At 55.6% G+C, this 18,738-nt stretch overlaps 2 protein-coding genes across 6 annotated transcripts in view; one reads left to right on the top strand and one right to left on the bottom strand.

The window, feature by feature from the left end:
* TBCD (tubulin folding cofactor D) overlaps positions 1–18,738 on the bottom strand; it is a 117,593-nt gene that overhangs the window by 59,337 nt on the left and 39,518 nt on the right. For all 4 annotated transcript variants that reach the window (XM_037157768.2, XM_053661318.1, XM_053661316.1 and 1 more), the window contains exon 13: positions 16,981–17,075. In XM_037157768.2, the coding sequence (XP_037013663.2) occupies positions 16,981–17,075 (95 nt within the window). The remainder of the gene's footprint in view (positions 1–16,980; positions 17,076–18,738) is intronic.
* Positions 7,160–14,872, top strand: ZNF750 (zinc finger protein 750). 2 transcript variants are annotated; one of them, XM_037157756.2, is made up of 4 exons: positions 7,160–7,220; positions 9,861–10,038; positions 12,085–13,701; positions 13,843–14,872. In XM_037157756.2, the coding sequence occupies exons 3-4, from the start codon at positions 12,260–12,262 to the stop codon at positions 14,540–14,542; spliced, it is 2,142 nt and encodes a 713-aa protein (XP_037013651.2). In that variant the 5' UTR covers positions 7,160–7,220; positions 9,861–10,038; positions 12,085–12,259; the 3' UTR covers positions 14,543–14,872. The 2 variants fall into 2 exon arrangements, with proteins under 2 accessions (XP_037013651.2, XP_037013650.2); XM_037157755.2 differs by lacking the exon at positions 9,861–10,038 and having other exon boundaries at positions 7,164–7,220.

Here is an 18,738-nt window from a genome sequence, read left to right as displayed (position 1 = left end):
CCGAGAGTGTCTGCACAGCTTCAGAACTGGCAGGCCCAGGACAGTCCTGCTCAAGACCCTGCCTCACCAAGCGGGGAGTCTCGGTCCTTGACCTACAGCAGCACGAGGCCCAAGTAAGGACACAGCCCAAGATCAGAGGGTCAGCCCAAGGAGCACAAACATGCAAGTGGCAGGCCATCCGTGTTTGGTGATGACAAGCCTGTGCCTGTGTTTTTGCCCAGTTACCGCCCCTGCCAATGAGTCTCCCCGGTCTCTGAAGACGGGCCATGGACAGGGGAGTAAGGGTGCACACTCTCTTCTGATCACAGACAGCTGGCCACGCCACACGGCCTGGCGGTCAAGCCTTGGCCTCCTCTTCCCTCGGTCCCGAAAACAGCAAGCTCCCTACACCACAGCCTTGCTGTGTCCGCAGGGAGCTCAGCCCCACTCCATCCTCACTCTAGTCCCTCAATCAGCCCTGCATCTCTGCAGACTCCGGTTTCTATGATTCCCGTCACATTTGTCCCTTGTACCCACTTCGGGGCTTACGCTTGGTTCTTCATGGCTCCCAAACCACAGAATGGTCCCTAGCCCTGACACGGCGCCTTGCCTGTGGCACAAGAAATCAAAGCCTCCGTTTCTTCATGTAGCATGATGTGGGGTCTCTTCTCAGGAGCCCACCGCAAGCCCACTTTCCAGTGAGCGGGCGCTCACTGAGTGACCTCTGCCACCACGGCTTTCACACGAGGCTTTCACGGGACGAGAGCGGAGCGGCCTCCAAGCCCCAGAGGTGGGGAGGGAGGAGCCTCTGCACACAGCACCTCCACACTGGGCGGCACGAAAACAGGCACAAAGAAACCACGGCCGCCCCACCGGGCATGTGAAACCCCAGCCCCCACTGGGCCCTCGTCCACAGGGCACACCCAGCCAACCGGCTGGCCAGTCCTCAGGGCAGAGTCGCTAAGAGAAATGCTCCTGCACGTTCCCAGCAAACCTGAAGTTCAAGTACAATGACATCCCAGTGGCCTTACCTGTAGAACTCCCCAGTCAAGTCAGCCAACCCTCAACAAATTTCCCCCCTGTGGGCATGCTGCGGGCGGGACAGACAGTGACATGGTTGGGAAAGTGCAGAAGTAAGTTTAGTAGGTAAAGGGTTTCTTCCAGGTAGCAAGATTCTCACTAAAAGAGTCATAAAAAGATCTGCCATTAAAACAGCATAAATGTTATCGAAGTGCCTAAAATAATACAGTTAGGTGGACAAACATTACTTTCTGAGCACACTGTGTGGAATTAACACGGCCACATCGCTATGTTCAAAATCTTAACTTTGACCCAAACTGTGAATTTCACCTCTTCCAAATAATGCAGATGAACCTTGGCTGGTGTGGCTCAGTGGACTAAGTACCAGCCTGGTCGCTGGTTCGATTCCCACTCAGGGCGCATGCCTGGGTTGCAGGCCAGGTCCCCAGTGGTGGGCATGTGGGAGGCAACCACACATTGATGTTTCTCTCCCCATCTTTCTCCCTCCCTTCCCTTCTCTCTAAACTAAATAAATAAAAGAAAAACCTTAAAAAGAAATCTCAATTCGAGTTAGGTATCAAATACTTAAAAGAATTAGATGCCCTTTGAAAACCCACCTAATGCACGTGTATATACAATTACTAGAAATAACAATACAAAGATACTGTATCAAGAGAATTAAAAGGCAGCTCACATAATGGGAGGAAATATTTCTAAATCATGTGTCTGATAAGGATCTAGAATCCAGAATATATGTAGAAAATGAAAAGTAACAAGTGCCCGGCAGGTGAGGGGACCAGAACCCTGGCGGTAGGTGGCCCCTGTGGAGACGCAGTGGCACTCCTCACCACGGTACGGTGACCCAGGGACCCAGCAGTCCCCCTCCAGGACACAGACCCAAGAGAGAGAAAAACAAGTGTTCCAACAAAAAGCTGTGGCGTGTTACTAAGCAGTTCTCTTCAGTGGCCAAAATGTGGAACAACGTGACCGTCCAGCACCTGGTGAGTGGGGAGGGCAGCGGTCACCCACAGTGAACGGTTACTCGGTCGTGAACACGCATGAAGTTCTGGCACTGTGCTCAGTGAGGGACCAGACCCGGAACGGCCACACGCTCTGTGAACGAGGCCGTACGGCCTCACTCACGTGAGAAGTCCAGAAGCAACTGCGACTGAGGCTGAAGTGTTCACTCTGAAACAGTCAGTGGTTGATTTTATGAGGCGAATTTTACCTCAATTAAAACGACATCGGAAACGACTTTTGAGAGCAAACACCTCTGCCCTCCCCGCACTGCAGCGACAGTGTCGAAGAGGACGAGAGCCCAGGGAGGTCCCCCAGGTGCACGCCAGTGGAGAAAGATACAGAATGGAATGGGGAAGAGAGGCTGCAAGAGAAACCACAATTTTTAAAGAGCAAGAAAGACAGATTTTTGTAGGTGAAGGAAAAGCAACATGAGAGAGTAGACTGGAATCCCGGTGCCCACACCCAGAGTGGGTGCTCACAGACTGAGCCCGCCCGGGCGGGTGTGCGCCACACGTCGGGAGTGTGGGAATGTGGAAAAGGCGGCAGAAAGAGACGAGGAAATCCTGAGGAAATGCCGGCAGGAGAACGCTGGGGGAGCCACACTCCCGCCAGGGGAGACCCCGGGACACATGGCAGCAGCGCACCACCATGACCTTCGGTGCCTCGGCCAAGTTCATTCCGTGCCAACCCCAGCTCTGAGCTCAGGACATGTGCTCGTCCCCCTGCCGGGTCTGTGCCCGCGAGAAAAGAAAACACAGACACTTGCACACGACCGTCCACAGCAGCACCACCCACGAGGGCCAAAAGGAGACGCGGTCTTCCCGCGGGCTGTGGGCTGAACGGCGTCCCCTCAGTTCACACTGGGGTCCTGCCCTCCAGGGTTTCACATGGGACTGCATTTAGAGACAGGGCCTTTAGAGATAATTCAAGGAAAATGAGGTCATGAGGAGCGGCCCATTTCCAATGTGACAGATGTCCTTACGAGAGGAGAGGGTTGGGACACACAGACCAAGGGGCAACCATGGGAGGGCACAGGGAGAAGGTGGCCGTCTGCCAGCCAAGGGGACAGACCTTCACAGCAGTGACCCCACCAGCACCCTGATCTCGGACCTGCAGCTTCCAGACTGAGAAAGCTCCTTTCTGCCGTGTACGACCCCACCCCTCACTTGTCTGTCTGTTCACGTCTACCGTGTGCTGGCAGGCTTTCCACTGGTGGTGCTGCCTGTAGCGGGAGGAGAGAAAAGGAGATATCAATTTGCTGTACATTTCCTTGTTCACCTGAACTAAGTGACTCCTGTGCCTGGTTGTGACTGTATCCAGTGATTGGCCTGTAAAAGAAGTTCAGTGAGGAGAGGACAGAGGGGGGGTGGGCTGCTCTGGAAATGCAGGGAGCCTGGGGGCGGGGCTGAGCAGGGATGCCTCACTGTGGGTGGGGAGAGAAGGGGAGGGCAGGGAAACTGGGAACCCTGAAAACTTGGCCCTTGTGCCAACCCTGAATCACTTTCCCAACCTCAGACAAAGCACGGTTTCAAGTTTCACTGGAGACTCAGAAGCTGCAGGGGATCACACTGTGGGGGCAGCAAGGGGCAGGGACCCTGTCAGGACCTGACTGCACTGCTGCCCCTAGACCAAGTCCCCGAGTCCCCCAGACCACGAGGAACCCACTGTCCCTGCTCCTTCTCCGTGGCTCCCAGGAGGCAGGCGATGCAGGGAGAAGCTGGGCCGTGTGCCAGGCACACACACCCTGCACCTGCCCCCACAAAGCCCCCCAAACGGCCTGGGAGGAAAAGGGCAGCAGCTCCCTTACTGCCACCCCCCAAATAAAGCAGCTCCACTTCCACAGAGGTTGGGATGGTAGCCTTCTTGGAAAAACGAGCAAATGAGAACTCAGCCGTGTCTGACGCAGTGCAGACTCCGAGCCGAGGGAAGCCCTCCCCTCACTTGCGGCCCAGCCATTGGACCCTTTGATACAGTAACAGTCCACTGGCAGCCTGAGGACTCTGCTGAAGTGAGAAGCCAAGTGCACTGCCCAAGACAGACAAGCTTCCCCACCTCCCAGCACCCACGGCTGAAGAAAGCACCCGGCTCCCACACTGCTGGCCCAGCCCGGCCGGTGGTCCCCAATGTCACGGATGCTCCGGCACAGAGTCTGGTCCTCAGTCCAGAGGAAGATGCCTGAGAAGCCGCAGCGGAGCTCAGTACCGCAGGGAAGACCCTCCAGTTCTCCGAAACCCAGGCCGAGAGGGAGGAGCTGTGGAAACAGTGGAATCCCACAGACAGGACACTGACTAGGAGGGCAAAGTGCCACCGAGCATGCCACAGGGGCCAGTCAGCAGCAGGCCCCAGAAGACAAGAACGGCCGAGGGCCCTCTCAGAGCCACGTCTCCAGGAGCCTGGACACACGTGCCGGTCAGAAACCCGAGAGACAGCCTTCACCGAAGGGCGCGCGTTGCTGAGCCACAGTGTGCGGCAGCAGGGGAGCCCAGCTGGACTCGGAACAGGAGCCGGGGGGCGGGAGGCCAGCGGCAGGGAGGAGGGGCTCCTGCAGGAGACACCACCAGTGTGTGGGGGGGGCCTCACTCTCCACTCTGTCTTCCCTGCAAAGACGGGCTTGCAGAACACTGTTTGAGTGTGCAAGAGTGCATGTGCAGGCACACACGTGCACACAGGTGAGCTGCCTTGCCCTCCAGGGGCCTGGGCCTGCAGAAGGGACCCCCCAGTCTCACACCACCATGTACTCCCAGGGAGCAGTGTCCGGCCTACATCTGGTGGCACCAGTCGGAGCCCCATCAAGTCTCATGTGAACCCCCAAGGGCACAGCTCATGTCTGGGGGGCCTGAGATAAAGCTTGTGCCGTAAGGTGCCCCTAGGCCTGGGATCTACCCCTGGGGCTGGGTCACCAGGATGGGACCTAACGGAGAGGGTGCCGACTTCAAGAACTGTCATCCCAGCGGCCTCTACAACAACCGAAGTTAGAGAAACCGACACGATGCCTCTGAATTTTCTCCTTCCCTCTGGAGGTGGCACCCTGAACGGGGGGTAAACTTGTTCCCTTGTGAGGCAGAATGGAAGTGACTGGTCTCCTGCAAGGGTCCTGCTGTGATGAGGCCACTCCAGCCACTCCCGCCACTCCGGCCGCACCAGCACAGGGTCCCAAGGGAAACCCATGCAAAGGCACCCCTCTCCCTACAGGCAGGAAGGCTCAGGCCACCCAGGAACCGCCCCACCGCCCCAAGTCACAGGCAGCAAACAGCAGACCCCAAGTTCTAGTCAGGCAGCCTGACCACTGAGCACGGGCACGAGGGCAGAACACAGGAGGTGGGGGCAGTGGCAGAGACAGTGGACGGAAGGAAGAGAAGCTGCCAGAGGTCATGAAGCAAAGGATCAAGCAGAGCAGCCTGGCCTGAGAAGCAGGGGAGCAGGCACACACACCACAAGCACGGCAGGTGCCAGGCCACAGCAACAAGCTGATGCTGCAGCTGGCCCTGCGGCGCCGTCCCTCCTCACACCCAGCCCCAACACGGCCCCACAGGCGGGAGCTCCACCGAGCTGTGAGCACGTCATCCCTGGTCCACCTCACAAGGTGGCATTCCCTGCCCCCAGGCAGCCTGGTGCTGCCTGCGCCTGTCCCCTTCACCCAGCGTCACTCTCAGTGCTGCGGGCTGTGCACACCAGGCCCACACAGTGGTGTTTCCAGGGGCTGCTGCAACCAGGTGGGAGGAGGAGGCGGAAGAGGAGGCAGAGGGCTCAGCACAGCCGCACAGCCTCCGGCTGTGAGGTGGCCGTCACCCTGCCCTCGAACTCGGCCACAGTAAGTATGGCCTAGCCTTCCTGAGGACTGGAAGCTCGGACTGGGCCCCCAGAGTTCTCAGCCCAGTGAGAGAGACCACCCTCTTGGGGAGGCCTCTGAACTAAAACTAGACAGGGAGGCCAGCAGCCAAGTGGCTGGCCACTCCAGGACACAAGACAGGTGAGTGGAGTCACCCTGGGCCCCCAGACCATCACACCTGCAGCTCCAGAGGCCTGGCCAGGCAGAGGCAAGGGGAACAGCGGGACCTGCTGCTTTTTGTAACATGACTTTCAGAACGATTTTCTATTCAATAAAATATATGATGTCTAATATGAACAAAATTAACTGAGAACATTTTTAAAGAATTCAGCACAATGGTAAATAAAGCCAAATAAAGTCTTAAGCCTTAAATTTTTAAAGAAACAGAAAAAGTCCAACAAAATCCAGGACGTGGCCTGGGCAGCCCAATCCCATGCTAGAAGCACCCGATCCCATGCCGTGGGCCTGACCCAGGTCCCATGCCACCTCCCCCGTCCACAATCCTGTTCCAGCCACACTAACAGTGAGGGCACAACCACAGACTGAAGAGCGAGCAGTCTAAGCAGGGAGGGGGGTAAACAGGGTCAGAATCTAAGTGTCTTAGTTACTTTTTAAGGAAAGAAAAGGTCAGAGGGGGGTGCGGAGCTGATTCCCACGGCAGCTGCCGTCCCGCCCGCCTGTGAGCTGGAGCGCGGTGCTGGTCCCGGGCGTGCGCTGGCAGGTCCCTGAGGCGAGGCAAGGCCAGCTGAGGCTGCCTCCCTCCCTCCCAGCTCTCGAGGAGGATGAAGGACAAAGACTGCCAGGCACAGGGTAAAGGGCAAAAGGCACAGCGCAAGGCTCCCTCGGTTCCGGGACGACATGTGGGGAGACACACTACAGGCGGAATCTCGGCTTGACTGGCGGCTGGCTCCCAGCTGCCAACACGCACTGGAGCTGGGCGCAGAGGTCTCCCACACCGTCTTTATTACCACATCACAGACTAACTGGAGTCTGACCTGCACTGCATTCACCTCTATCCTCACGGCGGACACATCTGAACCTCTGCCTGAACACCGGGCCGGCCCTCACATGGCACTCACAAGCCAAAGCAGGGAGTTTCCGGGAGGCACACTGTGGTGCTTGCCGTGGCCCATGGGTGACGCTGCTCTGAGGCAGCTCAGTGGTGCAAACACGTGGGAGCAAACACATGAATCGTAGCTGCGGGCAGGAGGAATATCAGGTGCATCTCCAGGGCCCGAGGGCTCAACTCCTCCACTTAAACCCCTCCCACCGGGGCGGCAGCTCAGTCTCACAGAGCAGCCGGCTGAGACAGTCCTGCTCCTGGGCACTGTCCGCCACCCGCCGCCTGCCGCTCCTGCACTGCCTGCCTCCGGTGAGTACCTGCCATTTCTTCTCAAATTCACCTTTCCTTTCAAAACGACTCTCAGCTGGGTCCTGAAGGATCTGCCCCAGTGAATCGGCTGCTGCCCTGCTGTCTCTAAGGATTACTCAGGACCCAGCAGGTGCATCACTGAAGAGCAGACCTCGATTACAAAACTCTTAACAAGGCTACACTTTGTTCTCAGCCTGTGAAGAAGCTAAACTAGAAATTAAGTCCTCATTTCTACTATAAAACCCATAAAGTTTAAAATAAAAGTCTAATTTTTATTACTGCTTATCTGTTCCTCACCTTAAAAATAAACTATGGTAAGTTTCAACGTAAAAGGTCATATATATACTTGTATGTGATTACACCGTTGCTGGTTTTAATTCACAGTTTCTTTAATTCTAGAGTCTTTTAAAGTTTTAAAGTTTAAAATAAGTACTGTTCTAGCATTAGTTTAAAAAAAACCTTAACTGATCCTTATATACAGAAAAGGAGGGTTTTTTCCCTCTTTATAAAGTTTTTTATAAATCTGTATAAGAACAATTACTGACCAAATTAATGGCCAGGTTTGAGCCGAGACAGACCTTACTTAAGCAAAGTCTGTCTACGTTTGCTGTCCTAGTTTTTATTTTGCATGAACAAAGTCCTTTCAATGCTTTGAACTGGTTTGGTTTGGGTTTGGATTTTGTGGGGACAAACGCTGAGCTCCGGGGCTGCAGTGACGGCCGCTGGACCTGAAAGCTGGGCATTTACCGTCCGGAGCTCTGTCTGTAAGGTGGGGCCGCAGCCAAGACCAGTACGAGCTCTGCTCGCTCCCTGGGCCTGTCCTCCCAAGCCCTTCAGGGAGCTGCCTCTCCCCCCAGGTCACGGTTGTCCCTAAGGCTGCCCTGCATTTTAAAGAACCAAAAGTCTGGGAGGGAGTGGCGGTTAATCACTGGAAAAGCTCAATTGGAGTAAAACTCACAAATCTTGTTCTTGCGACACCCCAGTGGGTAGGCGACAATGGTGTGTCCCTGAGTTACGCAACAACGCCACCTCACAATATTGTAATTATAGCATGCCCTTCACAGCGTCCCGCCTGACGAGGCCTTTGGCCAGACAGCTGGACTTGCCGAAAGGAGTCCTGCAGCCTGAGTCCGGCACACGGGGGCACGCGCAGGGCAGGTGCAGCACCTCGCCCAGAGCTCAGCTGTAGTGACTGCTCGCATGCCCAACCAGAGTTCCAAAAGAGCCTCCTCCTGTCGTCTGTTTTTCAGAGTTCAAGCTACTTAGAAACTCTCTACATCTGCCAGCCACTCACTATCATCCTAACCATGAGCAGCCGAGCTAAGTGTCCACACTGAGGGGCCATCAGAAGGACAGGGCAATTTGGTGCACCCAGCCCTGCCCCCATGGAAAAGGGGGAGCCAGAGACAGCCCTGCCCCTGGCTCTGCCCACAGGCAAAAAAGCCAATCAACTAAGCCCGAGCAGATGTTTAAAAATGCTTGAAAAGTCACAAGAGGCACACTTCTAAATGAAGCAGGGAGACCTGTGTGAAGTAGGAAGATCTGTGTGAGGTCCGTGGTCCACGTCCTCTGCCTCCAGTGTGGACAGGGGCACCAGCTGCTTTATCCGAAAGGCTCCTCTGCCCGTGACGGTGCGTCTGCGCGCAGGGCACTCACACTGGCTCCTCTCTGAGGCAGGGCAGGCAGCCCTGGGAGTGCAGGAGGGTCAAAAACACTGTCACGTAAACCTTTCAGGAATGGCAAACACCCGAATTTGCGCAGATGCCAATACAAAGCCAAGTCCCAGGGTCTCATTTTACTAACCTCTCACTGCACAGCTTTCAAGCACCGTGTTAACTAGACACGTGCGTCCCCAAAAAAGGGGCTCAGGGACCCCTCTGAAGTCCCACAGGAAAAGCTCCCCAGGAACGCAGACCCACCTGCTACACACAGTTAAAGCTCGGGACTGTACTGTTTTGGCAACAATGCGCTTTGGGGGTAAGATCTGACACCAGTTTAGTTCCGGCACTCTGTAAACCTCACTGGGCAGGAGGACGCACAGACGCACGGCACACCACAGGCCGTCCGAGAACCTCACGGCCTCCTCGGCCGTGCTCACCGCTGTAATCAGCAACTGTGCAGCCCAGGGGGGTCAGTTTCCCGAGTCAATGCCATGACTGCGCCTGTGACTCCAGGGTGGCCCTTAACTCCCACTACACTGGCCTGGGGCTGTCCTGAAGGCTTGTTTACTGTCCCGTGGGCCAACCTCAGACAACAGAAACTCTAGACACAACTGATTAAAAAGTACACATTAAGAGAGAGGCAATTATCTCCCAAAGTATCCTTTTGGGTAATACTGATCAACTTACATGCAATTTGCGTCCTATAAACCTGTGAGAAACCTTAACCAATGTGGGTTTATTCATATTTTTGCCTAAAAGCACCAGCTATGTTAAACAAGACGGCTTCTAACCCTGACATGCTTTTCTTAAGTCCAGAGGGGATTTTCTTCTCGGCTGAGCACTCATTTCCGGGCCGGAGGGGTGGACCTGAGCACGATCCCGATACCGGGACTCTGGGCTCACACCTGATAAAACGTTTTGCAACTGTCACCTTGGGAAGGAGCTGCTCACAGCGAGTGATGAAATCACCCGTTTTCAGGTCTCTGCCGTGACACATCCTCCGCAGCCCTGGGAAGCTGCCTCGCAGAGGTTCTCACGCCTCCAGAACCAGAGTGCAGGGAGACGTGCCGGCACAGGCCCTGCTGACTTATCTGGCTGGCCCGGCAGGCCGCACGGAAATTGTGCTTTTATCACCCAGAGCGTATCTGCCCCCCGAGGTATGAACTGAACACTTGTGAAGAGTCATTGCGCATTTTTCCTACAATAAGCAGGGAAATTAGAAAGACACAAAGCTATGATTACAAGCGTAATTTGCTTGGCTTGGACCCGGCCTGGCAGCTCCTGTGGCCGCACGCGCTGGGAGGGAGGGAGGGCGGCCTGCAGAGGCGGAGCCTGCTGATGATGCCCCGAGAGGCGAGGCCCAGGGACCCCTCTCCCCATTTGTGGAGCAGCCAGAAACCCGCTTTGTCACCCACAACGTGCGCTGCAGTCCCCAACTCTGCAGAAGCCCTCAGAAAGTTTAGGCATCGGCAAGGCTTCTCCCACCCAGACAGCTTCAGTAAGCAGACAGACAGACAGGCCCTGAAAGAACTGGGGGACGAAACAGCGCCACACAGGCGGCCTGTCAGTGGGAGACTGGTTCTTTGTATTTTTAAGAAATATGAATAGGTGAGCAGAGAAACCAGTTTTCTGCGAATAAATCAGACAGCTTTCTCACAATGTAAGGTGTCCGAGTGAAAATCAGAGCCCCACACCTCCCACCCCCACCCCCACCAAGGGCCGTTACCTCACCCTTCTCGTGTGGGACCGGCGGAGAGGCAGCCATGGTAACCAGTAACCGCCTTGCGCTGTGAAAGCAAGTCCCTTAGGTTTCCCACATGCAGGTCTGTTTCCCAAAGGCTGCTTTCCTGGTGAATGTCTCCCCACCTGTAGAGAAGGCGATGCTTTGAACATAAAATCCAATCACACTTCTTAAAGTCTTAAAGCAAAAATGCAGCTGAAAAGTTTTTTAAGTCATCTTTTTTACTTTTTTAAGCTCCTTAAAAATATGTCAAAGCTAAAGACCTTCTCCTTTTCAAACTTTTATGCTGGGCCTTGACTCCTCACACCTCCGGGCAGCCTTCCCCACCCCCGCGTTTCTCTTGGACTCGGCAACTCCAGGGGCTGGTCCTCCCAGCTGTGCTCAACTTCTGAGCCTGGAGGCCCAGAGCCCTGAGGTATGCACAGCAGCCTCAAAAGGCAGCCAGGACTGAGACCTGCCCTCACGCCTAGGAGTGGTAGGCAGGGAAAGGAACCTGAAGTTTCAGCCACACCAGCAGCCCCTGCGGGGACCCAGGGCCCTGGGGGAGGGACAGGCCCAGGAGGCCCTGACTACTCAGGTCAAGGGTCTGAGTGGGCATGGCCTAAGACCAGGTGCCCTTGCTGAAGGGCAGAGGCTGGGATGGGTTCCCACCACGATCCCACCAGGCACCCCCAACCGCTTTTCCCTTGAGTATAAGGGTGGCGATGCTCCTGCCACTTGGAGGTGAGGCCAGGAAAGAAAGCAGGTGCCCAGCGACGCTCAGGCATGAATCCCTAGGAAGGTGGTAGAAACAGAAACTCTCGGCCCCCGAAGGCTCTCCCTGACAGCACCGCAGCACAGCACCCTGCAAGTGTGCGGAGCCTACCTCCACCTGCACTGAGACAGTGCGGCTGCGCTGGTAGCCGTGCAGACAGGAGCTTCGGGGTGGGGTTGTGTTTCTAGATGTATTTGTGACACCTGCACATGGAATACAACGAGATTCAACAGGGCAGCCCCGTCAAGGGGCACTTCCTGCATGTTACCGTGACAACCTGCTGCTCCCAGTGAACACTCGCGTACAGGTGCGGCCCCCCTAGCACAGTCAGACCACGCCGTGACGCGACTTGGGCCAGAAACTCTGTGAAGGTGGGCAGGACTGGTCCCCAGTCACTCAGCCTCCACAGTTCACGGCCTCCCAGCATCTGATGCCTCAGGTCACAAGAGAAAGGTTCCCAGAACTCAAATCATGACAGGTATTCTTGGAGCTGACCCCAAACACACACACACCAGTCCTCTCTGCCCCCAGGCAGCGCAGGTCTGCTCTGAGAGGGGCAGCTGGCTGGACCGTACCCCGGCGGCTGGCTGCACCCCTTCTCTCCAGATACCTCTGCTCTGACCCCCCAGTGTTCAAGGTGAGAACAGGCTTTCCCTGCTGACCCTCCAGCCACTGTCCTGTGACTAAAGCTCTGCTCCTCCGTTGCAGCTCCAGGCCCCCAGATGAGTGGCACTCCCGCGGTCAGATTGGCACACAGCGAGCTGGCTGCAGACAAGGCGGCAGGAAGGAAGCAGGGAAGCAGCAACGCTCCACGTGTGGATTAAGCAGGAGCCACCGTGAGTGGGCCACAGGGAAGACCAGCACCCCCGCCAGAGAAAAGAAAATGAGTCTCCTCAAAGAGCGGAAACCCAAGAAGCCGCACTACATCCCCAGGCCTCCGGGAAAGCCCTTCAAGTACAAGTGCTTCCAGTGTCCCTTCACCTGCAACGAGAAGTCTCATCTCTTTAACCACATGAAGTACGGTCTCTGTAAAAACTCCATCACTCTAGTGTCGGAGCAAGACCGTGTCCCCAAGTGCTCCAAATCTAACTCTCTGGACCCTAAGCACGTGCACCCGCCAGACCCTGTGGTAAAGCCCACCTCCTCCAAGTCTGCCACTAACAGGCTCCCCCACCTGGACGCCAAGCTCCCGCTCAGCCTTGCTAAGGACGATGCCAAGGAAAACGTGGAACTGCAGGTGCACGGGCCCCACAAGGGCACCGGGCAGAAGCCCACTCCCCACAAGGAAGCCGCACGCCTGGGTCCGGCCCCAGAAGCCGCCCTGGGCACCCAGCCAGCCCTGGAAGGCGTCGTGCGGCCGTCGGCCTTTGTTCCCGTGGGAGAACACAGACTCAAGGGCCCAGAGCACACTGAGGCTCCCGAGCCGCTAGCCCTGCCCAGCCCCACCGCCAAGGCCACCGCCTTCCACACCAAGTCTGCATTCCACGCCCCTGCCTACCCGTGGAAAGCTGGCTCGCCATTCCTCCCGCCCGAGTTTCCACATAAAATCCCACCCACAAAGGGGTTTGGTGCCCTTTCCCCTTACATGCACCCTACGATCCCTGAGTACCCACCTCACTTTTACACAGAGCACGGACTGGCCACCATCTACTCACCCTACCGACTAGCTGGGAACTCGCCGGAGTGTGACACCCCCCTGCTGTCGGTCTATGGGGCCCAAGACCAGAGGCACTTCCTGCCTCACCCAGGGCCAATGCCTAAGCACTTGAACCCATCTCCCTCGACATACGACCATTACAGGTTCTTCCAGCAGTACCACCCCAATCTGCCAATTCCTTATGGATTTTACAGACCAGAGTCTGCATTTTCCTCCTATGGTCTCAGACTCCCACTTGTCACTGGTATTTCACAAGATCAAAGTTCTCACCTACTCGAAGAAGCTGCCCTGGTCTACCGGGCCTCGAGTCCGTCCAAATTAAACCCTTCCAACTCCCATAAAAAACATGCAGAGTTTGACAAAGAGAGTCTGACTCCCGAGGCTGAAGACCCTCCCAAAGACGGGCAGAGGGACACAGAAGGGACCAAGATGAGCCCACGCGCAGGCAGCGCAGCCACGGGCTCCCCGGGAAGGCCGAGTCCCACCAACTTCACACAGACAAGCCAGCCATGTGCTGGACCGGGCGGCCTCTCAGACAAGCCCACCCTCAGTGCCTTGGGAAGGCTCCAGCAACCCGAACAGAGCCTCACTGCCTTCAAGCCCATCATGAAAAGCACAGAGCACCCACATTCCCAAGCTCTGGAAAACAGAGACAACTCCCCAAAAAGGTAAGAACATTTCCTATTTTTAAAACCTCCAAAGTCATGTCTCTGGGTTGTGCTCAGTTAGCAAGCTACTGGCTCAAAGAGCTTCACACAGCAGCTTTTCTAAGCAAGGTGCCTACTAAGCCTTTTCTTTGCCTCTCCCAGCCCCGAAGTGCTGAGCACCGACGCTGCGGCCCAGGCAGGAAGCACCTGCGACAGCACGCCGTCCAGCCCGGAGGGTGGTTCCAGGACAGCCCCACTGAACCTCTCCAAGAAACTGGAGACCAAGCCGGCAGCCACTCACAACCCCGTGTACAAAGACTTCGAAGAGCTGCAGGACGTGCCTCTTAACCTCTCAGTGAAGGACCCCTGCAATGCCCTGATGCCGAGGCCCTCCCTCCACAGCCCGCCACGAGAGCCGGAACCCGCTCCTGCTTCTCAGAAGGCTGAGCCAGAAGGTTCTGGAGATGGGCCAGACCACACTGAGACGAACCAGAACGGCCCTAGCTCTGAGGAGGCTCTAGTGGCCAGCCCCACTGGGAAGGCCCAGGATGCACGAGCAGCGGACAACAGTGACGAGCAGAAGCAGACGGCGGCCGTGGCCCTCTGCCAACTGGCAGCCTACAGCCCAGGCCCTGTCCGGGTGGGCGATGGGGACCCCGCAGCCCAGGAGTCCACCTGCCAACGTGACACACCCGCGCCCAGTGCCTCAGCAAGCCAGGAGCCTCCGAGTGACCTCAGACCCAAAGCACAGAAGAGAACAAGCCCACGGGATGCAGGGAGGTCCCAGCAGGGAGCTAAGAAGGCAAAGCTGAGCGACACGGCCAGAGTGTTCACTCTCCGGAAAAGGACCCGGATGTCTTAGTGCCAGCCCACCCGGCAGAGAGCCTCCAAAGGCCGAGAACTTCAAGTCGCTCTGAAGGCACAAAGCAGCAAACCTTCAACGGCGCCTTCATTTTTTTATCTGGTCGATTTTTACAAGGCAGTTTTTTCTTCTTAAAAAAAAAAACCCACACAGAAAGCAAGCTGCAATCCAGTTCACTTTCTGTAAATACCAAGCACAAATGTTGTAAGGTGCTTCCACTTGGGGATGTAAGAACATTTAAATGACTCACAAGACTGACAAGTTAGACCCTGGCTTTTAATTTACTTTTGTGAAATACCAAATGAAACAGGTAGAGCTAAAAGGTAACTTTCAGGTATAAGCCACCTCATGGAAAACCTTTTCAAAATACTTTTCTTATAAATATCTTAGCACAAGAACATACTGTCTTAACTGTATTATTAAATCGACTGTGTTTTGAAGTAACTGGAAATGCCAGAAAAAACATTTGCAGTGCTAACATTCAAGTGCTGTATGTAAAAACATTGTGATCTGTTACGATTGAATAACACACATCTAGCAAGAGGCTATTTATACAAATAATTTATTCCAATATGGAAAGCGCACTGACGGTGAAGCCATTATCACTGGGTTCTACTCTGTACAACATTATAATGGGTTTTCTGCTCATTCAGCCTCATTTCCTCTCTCCCTAAAATGATGTTTGAACTGCTAATTTTCCAATAAAGTCAGAGATGAAATTTAAGGGTACACAAAATGAAGACAAACATGAACTGTGTGACACTTCAGTGTATTTGCCATAATAAACTTAACATGAAAAAAGAGACAAGAGCTGAGGCAGCAATTAAAACAAACTGGGAAGAATGTGTGTGTGCATACATGTGTGCACGTGTGTGCATGTGTGAGGGTGTGAGTACACATGCAGACCAGTGGTCACTGAGCTCGAGCATGGGCGCCACCCTGGGGCTCCCTGGAGACTCTCCAAAGGGCCCTCAGGCCTCAGAGGAGGTTCCAGAGCCTCAGCTGCCTAAAACCGCTCTGGCCTGAATTGCAGGCTCCCCTCCCCTCCCCCTGCACAACAGCCCTTTCTCCCACTTGCCACCCAGACCGCCTGGGATGTCAACAAAGGGCCCCTGGGAAAGCCAGTGGTGCTGAGGGTGGGAATCAGTCCAGTGTCTGGGAGAAAGGCCTCAGCCAGGTAGGTGGCTGTCACCAGAACGTGGGTCCAGTGATGTCAGAGGACGAAGCGGCTAAAGCAGCAGAGTCATCACCAACCAGCTGCATGTAGAACAAGGCTAGTGGACACAGCACTAAAAAGTAAAGTTTTTAAAATAAAAATACAATAAAACATCGATGTAGAATCTCGCCTCGACCTACATATAAGCACTACTCACCAAGGGATGGCATGAACTAAAATCCATCTCATTCAGAGCTGCAGTGCAGGACAATGTTATTTGCTCTTGTTTTGATCAACTTTGTGCTAACAACATAAATTTTTTAAAACATAATTTGGAAAAACTTAGCACCTTGCAGCCACAGGAAATGTAGCAGCCCAGAGCCGCAGCAGCGTGAGTGCAGGGGCAGCACCAGTGCCCTGCGCGGCGGCTCAAGAAAGTCAAAGGGACACAGAGCAGACAGGGCATGAGGGCAGCAGGACGCCCACCCACCGTGTGCGCTCTTCCCATGAGAAAGCGTGCGAGACAGTTTCATTTCAAACGGACTGTGCTCAACAAGTCACACGCTCTGCAGCACATTCAATTGATATAAAACCACTGACATCAGCTCTGAGGGAGGCAGAGCTTGTCGAAACGCTCTGGGGCATCCACGAGGTCCCTGTTACAAAGAGCCCCAAAGCACCGAGAACAGCCACACACCAGCTTCAAACGTGGCTGTTGAGGTTCAACCCCAGAGGCACACAGGGCTCTTCTGTTTCTGACACCAACGTGGTTGAGAAAGAACAGAAGGAGGGCACCTCTGCTCTCTCGCAACTCAACACTCCGCAGGAAGCAAAACCACACATCACAGGCCAAGGTCCAGACTCAGGCTCCCGCCCACTACTCGACACACGCCTGGCTCCCACTGGACCACGACGTCCCTCCTGGTGATAAACACAGCTGCAGTGCATGCACTCACAATGGCCCAGAGCACCCCCATGACAGCGAACACTGGCACCGGGGACAAGATCATCTCAGACGTCACAGAGGCTCGTGTCCCCCAAATCCAGGAATGCGGCTGAGTGTTAAAACTGCACAGCAGGGAGAAGCAGCAATGAGGAGCTGAGAAAGGGCCACATGAGGAGGAAGGCTGAGGGGAATCCAGCACATCCTCTCCTGCAGACACAACATCAGTCAGCGAGGGAGCAGGCAGGGCATGGTGCACGCAGGCCACGTGGGGGGACGGGAAGCACCATGCTCACAGCAGTCCTGACCAAGAAAAGCCAGGGTGCAGCAGGTACTCACCGTCCGGGAGCCGCGGAGGGAGCAGCAGACCTCTTCTGCCCAGCTCTGCCAGAGCCAAGCACCCACCATGCCAGGCGTCATCCGTCTCCTGGAAACTGAGAACACAAAGGGCACCTGGGACCCCAGCGTTTCCTCCAAGGCCCACTTTGCCAAAGTCCCAACCCTGCACCTTAACCAAAACCTGTCCATGGGCTTTAAAACATCCACAGGCTGCCCTGACTGGTGTAGCTCAGTGGATTGAACACAGGCTATAAACCAAAGGATCTCTGGTTCAATTCCCAGTCAGGGCACATGCCTGGGTTGCGGGCCAGGTCCCTGGTGGGGGTCATGTGAGAGGCAACCACCCACTGATGTTTCTCCTCTCTTTCTCCTTCCCTTCCCTCTAAAGATAAAGAAATAAAATATTAAAAAAAAAAAAAAAACATCCGCAGGCTCAGGAAACACAACACCACACTCCAAGTGGAGAGCAGTGCCCTGCCCCCCCTCCTCTGCAGAGGCCCTGTGGTGAGTCAGGTCCTGGTGAACCCACCACAGCAGGCACTCCAGTGACTGTGCACCAGCCACTCCCCCCACCCCCTAAGAAACGTCAGCACCTGCAGCACAAGTCTCCAGGCCTGCCCAGGGCTGACACTGCGGCCCGTGAGTGGACTGGTGGGGCTGACGGACAACTGCACCACACTCAGGAGATGGGGTGGGGGAGGGGAAGGGAGCCAGTGGAAGATCCCAGTGAAGCCTCTCAGGGACACCGGCAGCTCCGCAGCACATGGCCTGGCCCAGGAACAGTGGGGAGTACAGTCTGTCCTGGGAGCAGGAGCAGCTGCAGTCAGCAGAGCCCACGTCCTGTTTCTGACCCATCTCAGAAAAGGCTGGCAGCTGACATGTCCCAGGAGGACACAAAAGGAAGGACAAGAACGGAACGGCTGCTGTGCCCAGTCCCTGCCGCCCGCCTAGTGCCTCCATGTCTCAGAAAGCCCTGATCTGTGGTTAACTCCTGGTTGTGCCACATCTCACGCCCGTGGTGCACAGGTGCCACCGGGAAGACGCAGTGTTGCGGGCGGATGCACACAGGCTGCTGCCCAGGGACAGAAGCAGGAAGGCCTTCCCACCCCACGGAGCTTAGCTGCAGAACCAGAGCTCATCCGAATGATAACATGAAGGCCAAGAGCCCTTTAGGTTAAACTCACAAGGACAAGAGAAACTGGACTAAATCTACTGACCAGAGACAGGTCTTTTGAAAGAAAAGATGGTCAACACTGCGGGGAGAGGCTTCACGAAGGAGTGCCGTGGGTGAAGGGGAGGGAGGGACTGTGCAAGGAAAGGGGGAGTTCCATACGCAGGAGCTGGGACCAACCAGAGAGAAAGAACAGAGGAAAGAAGGGGTGGAAGCAGACAACCATCCTGGAGAAGAGCCGGAGGAAAGGCTCCCGAACCCTCCCTCAGAGCCCTGCCCTCTCCCGAGAGCAGGACACCCCACCACGGCCACACCAGTGGCCGCCCCTCAGCAGCCACCTCCACACCCAGCGGGGCCCCGGCACTAAGCGCGCCCATCACCACCCACCAGAAAAGAACTCCAGGAAGGTGCCCTCCAACAAGCCGGCAAAACTGCCGGGGAGAGAGGAAAGCCCACACTGGCTCGTCCCGCAACCCTGGCCCCACACGGCCCACCGAGAAGTGTATGCGTTTGCAGGAAGTGAGATGTCTCCACAGGAAGACAGACAGGCCACATACACACCGTTACTCTGAAAGAGATGACCCACA

This window comes from Artibeus jamaicensis, unplaced genomic scaffold (assembly GCF_021234435.1).
Source record: "Artibeus jamaicensis isolate MK-2021 breed Jamaican fruit bat unplaced genomic scaffold, CSHL_Jam_final contig_2259, whole genome shotgun sequence".
Taxonomy (NCBI): domain Eukaryota; kingdom Metazoa; phylum Chordata; class Mammalia; order Chiroptera; family Phyllostomidae; genus Artibeus; species Artibeus jamaicensis.
Note: the sequence above shows the minus strand (reverse complement) of the source record. Positions and strands in the feature narration are given on the sequence as shown.

Bases quoted from the DNA above. Each gene is read 5' to 3' on its own strand.
- ZNF750 (XM_037157756.2), top strand. From the start codon at position 12,260: ATGAGTCTCCTCAAAGAGCGGAAACCCAAGAAGCCGCACTACATCCCC. The intron at 13,702-13,842 runs GTAAGAACATTT...TGCCTCTCCCAG, and splicing joins AGAGACAACTCCCCAAAAAG to CCCCGAAGTGCTGAGCACCG.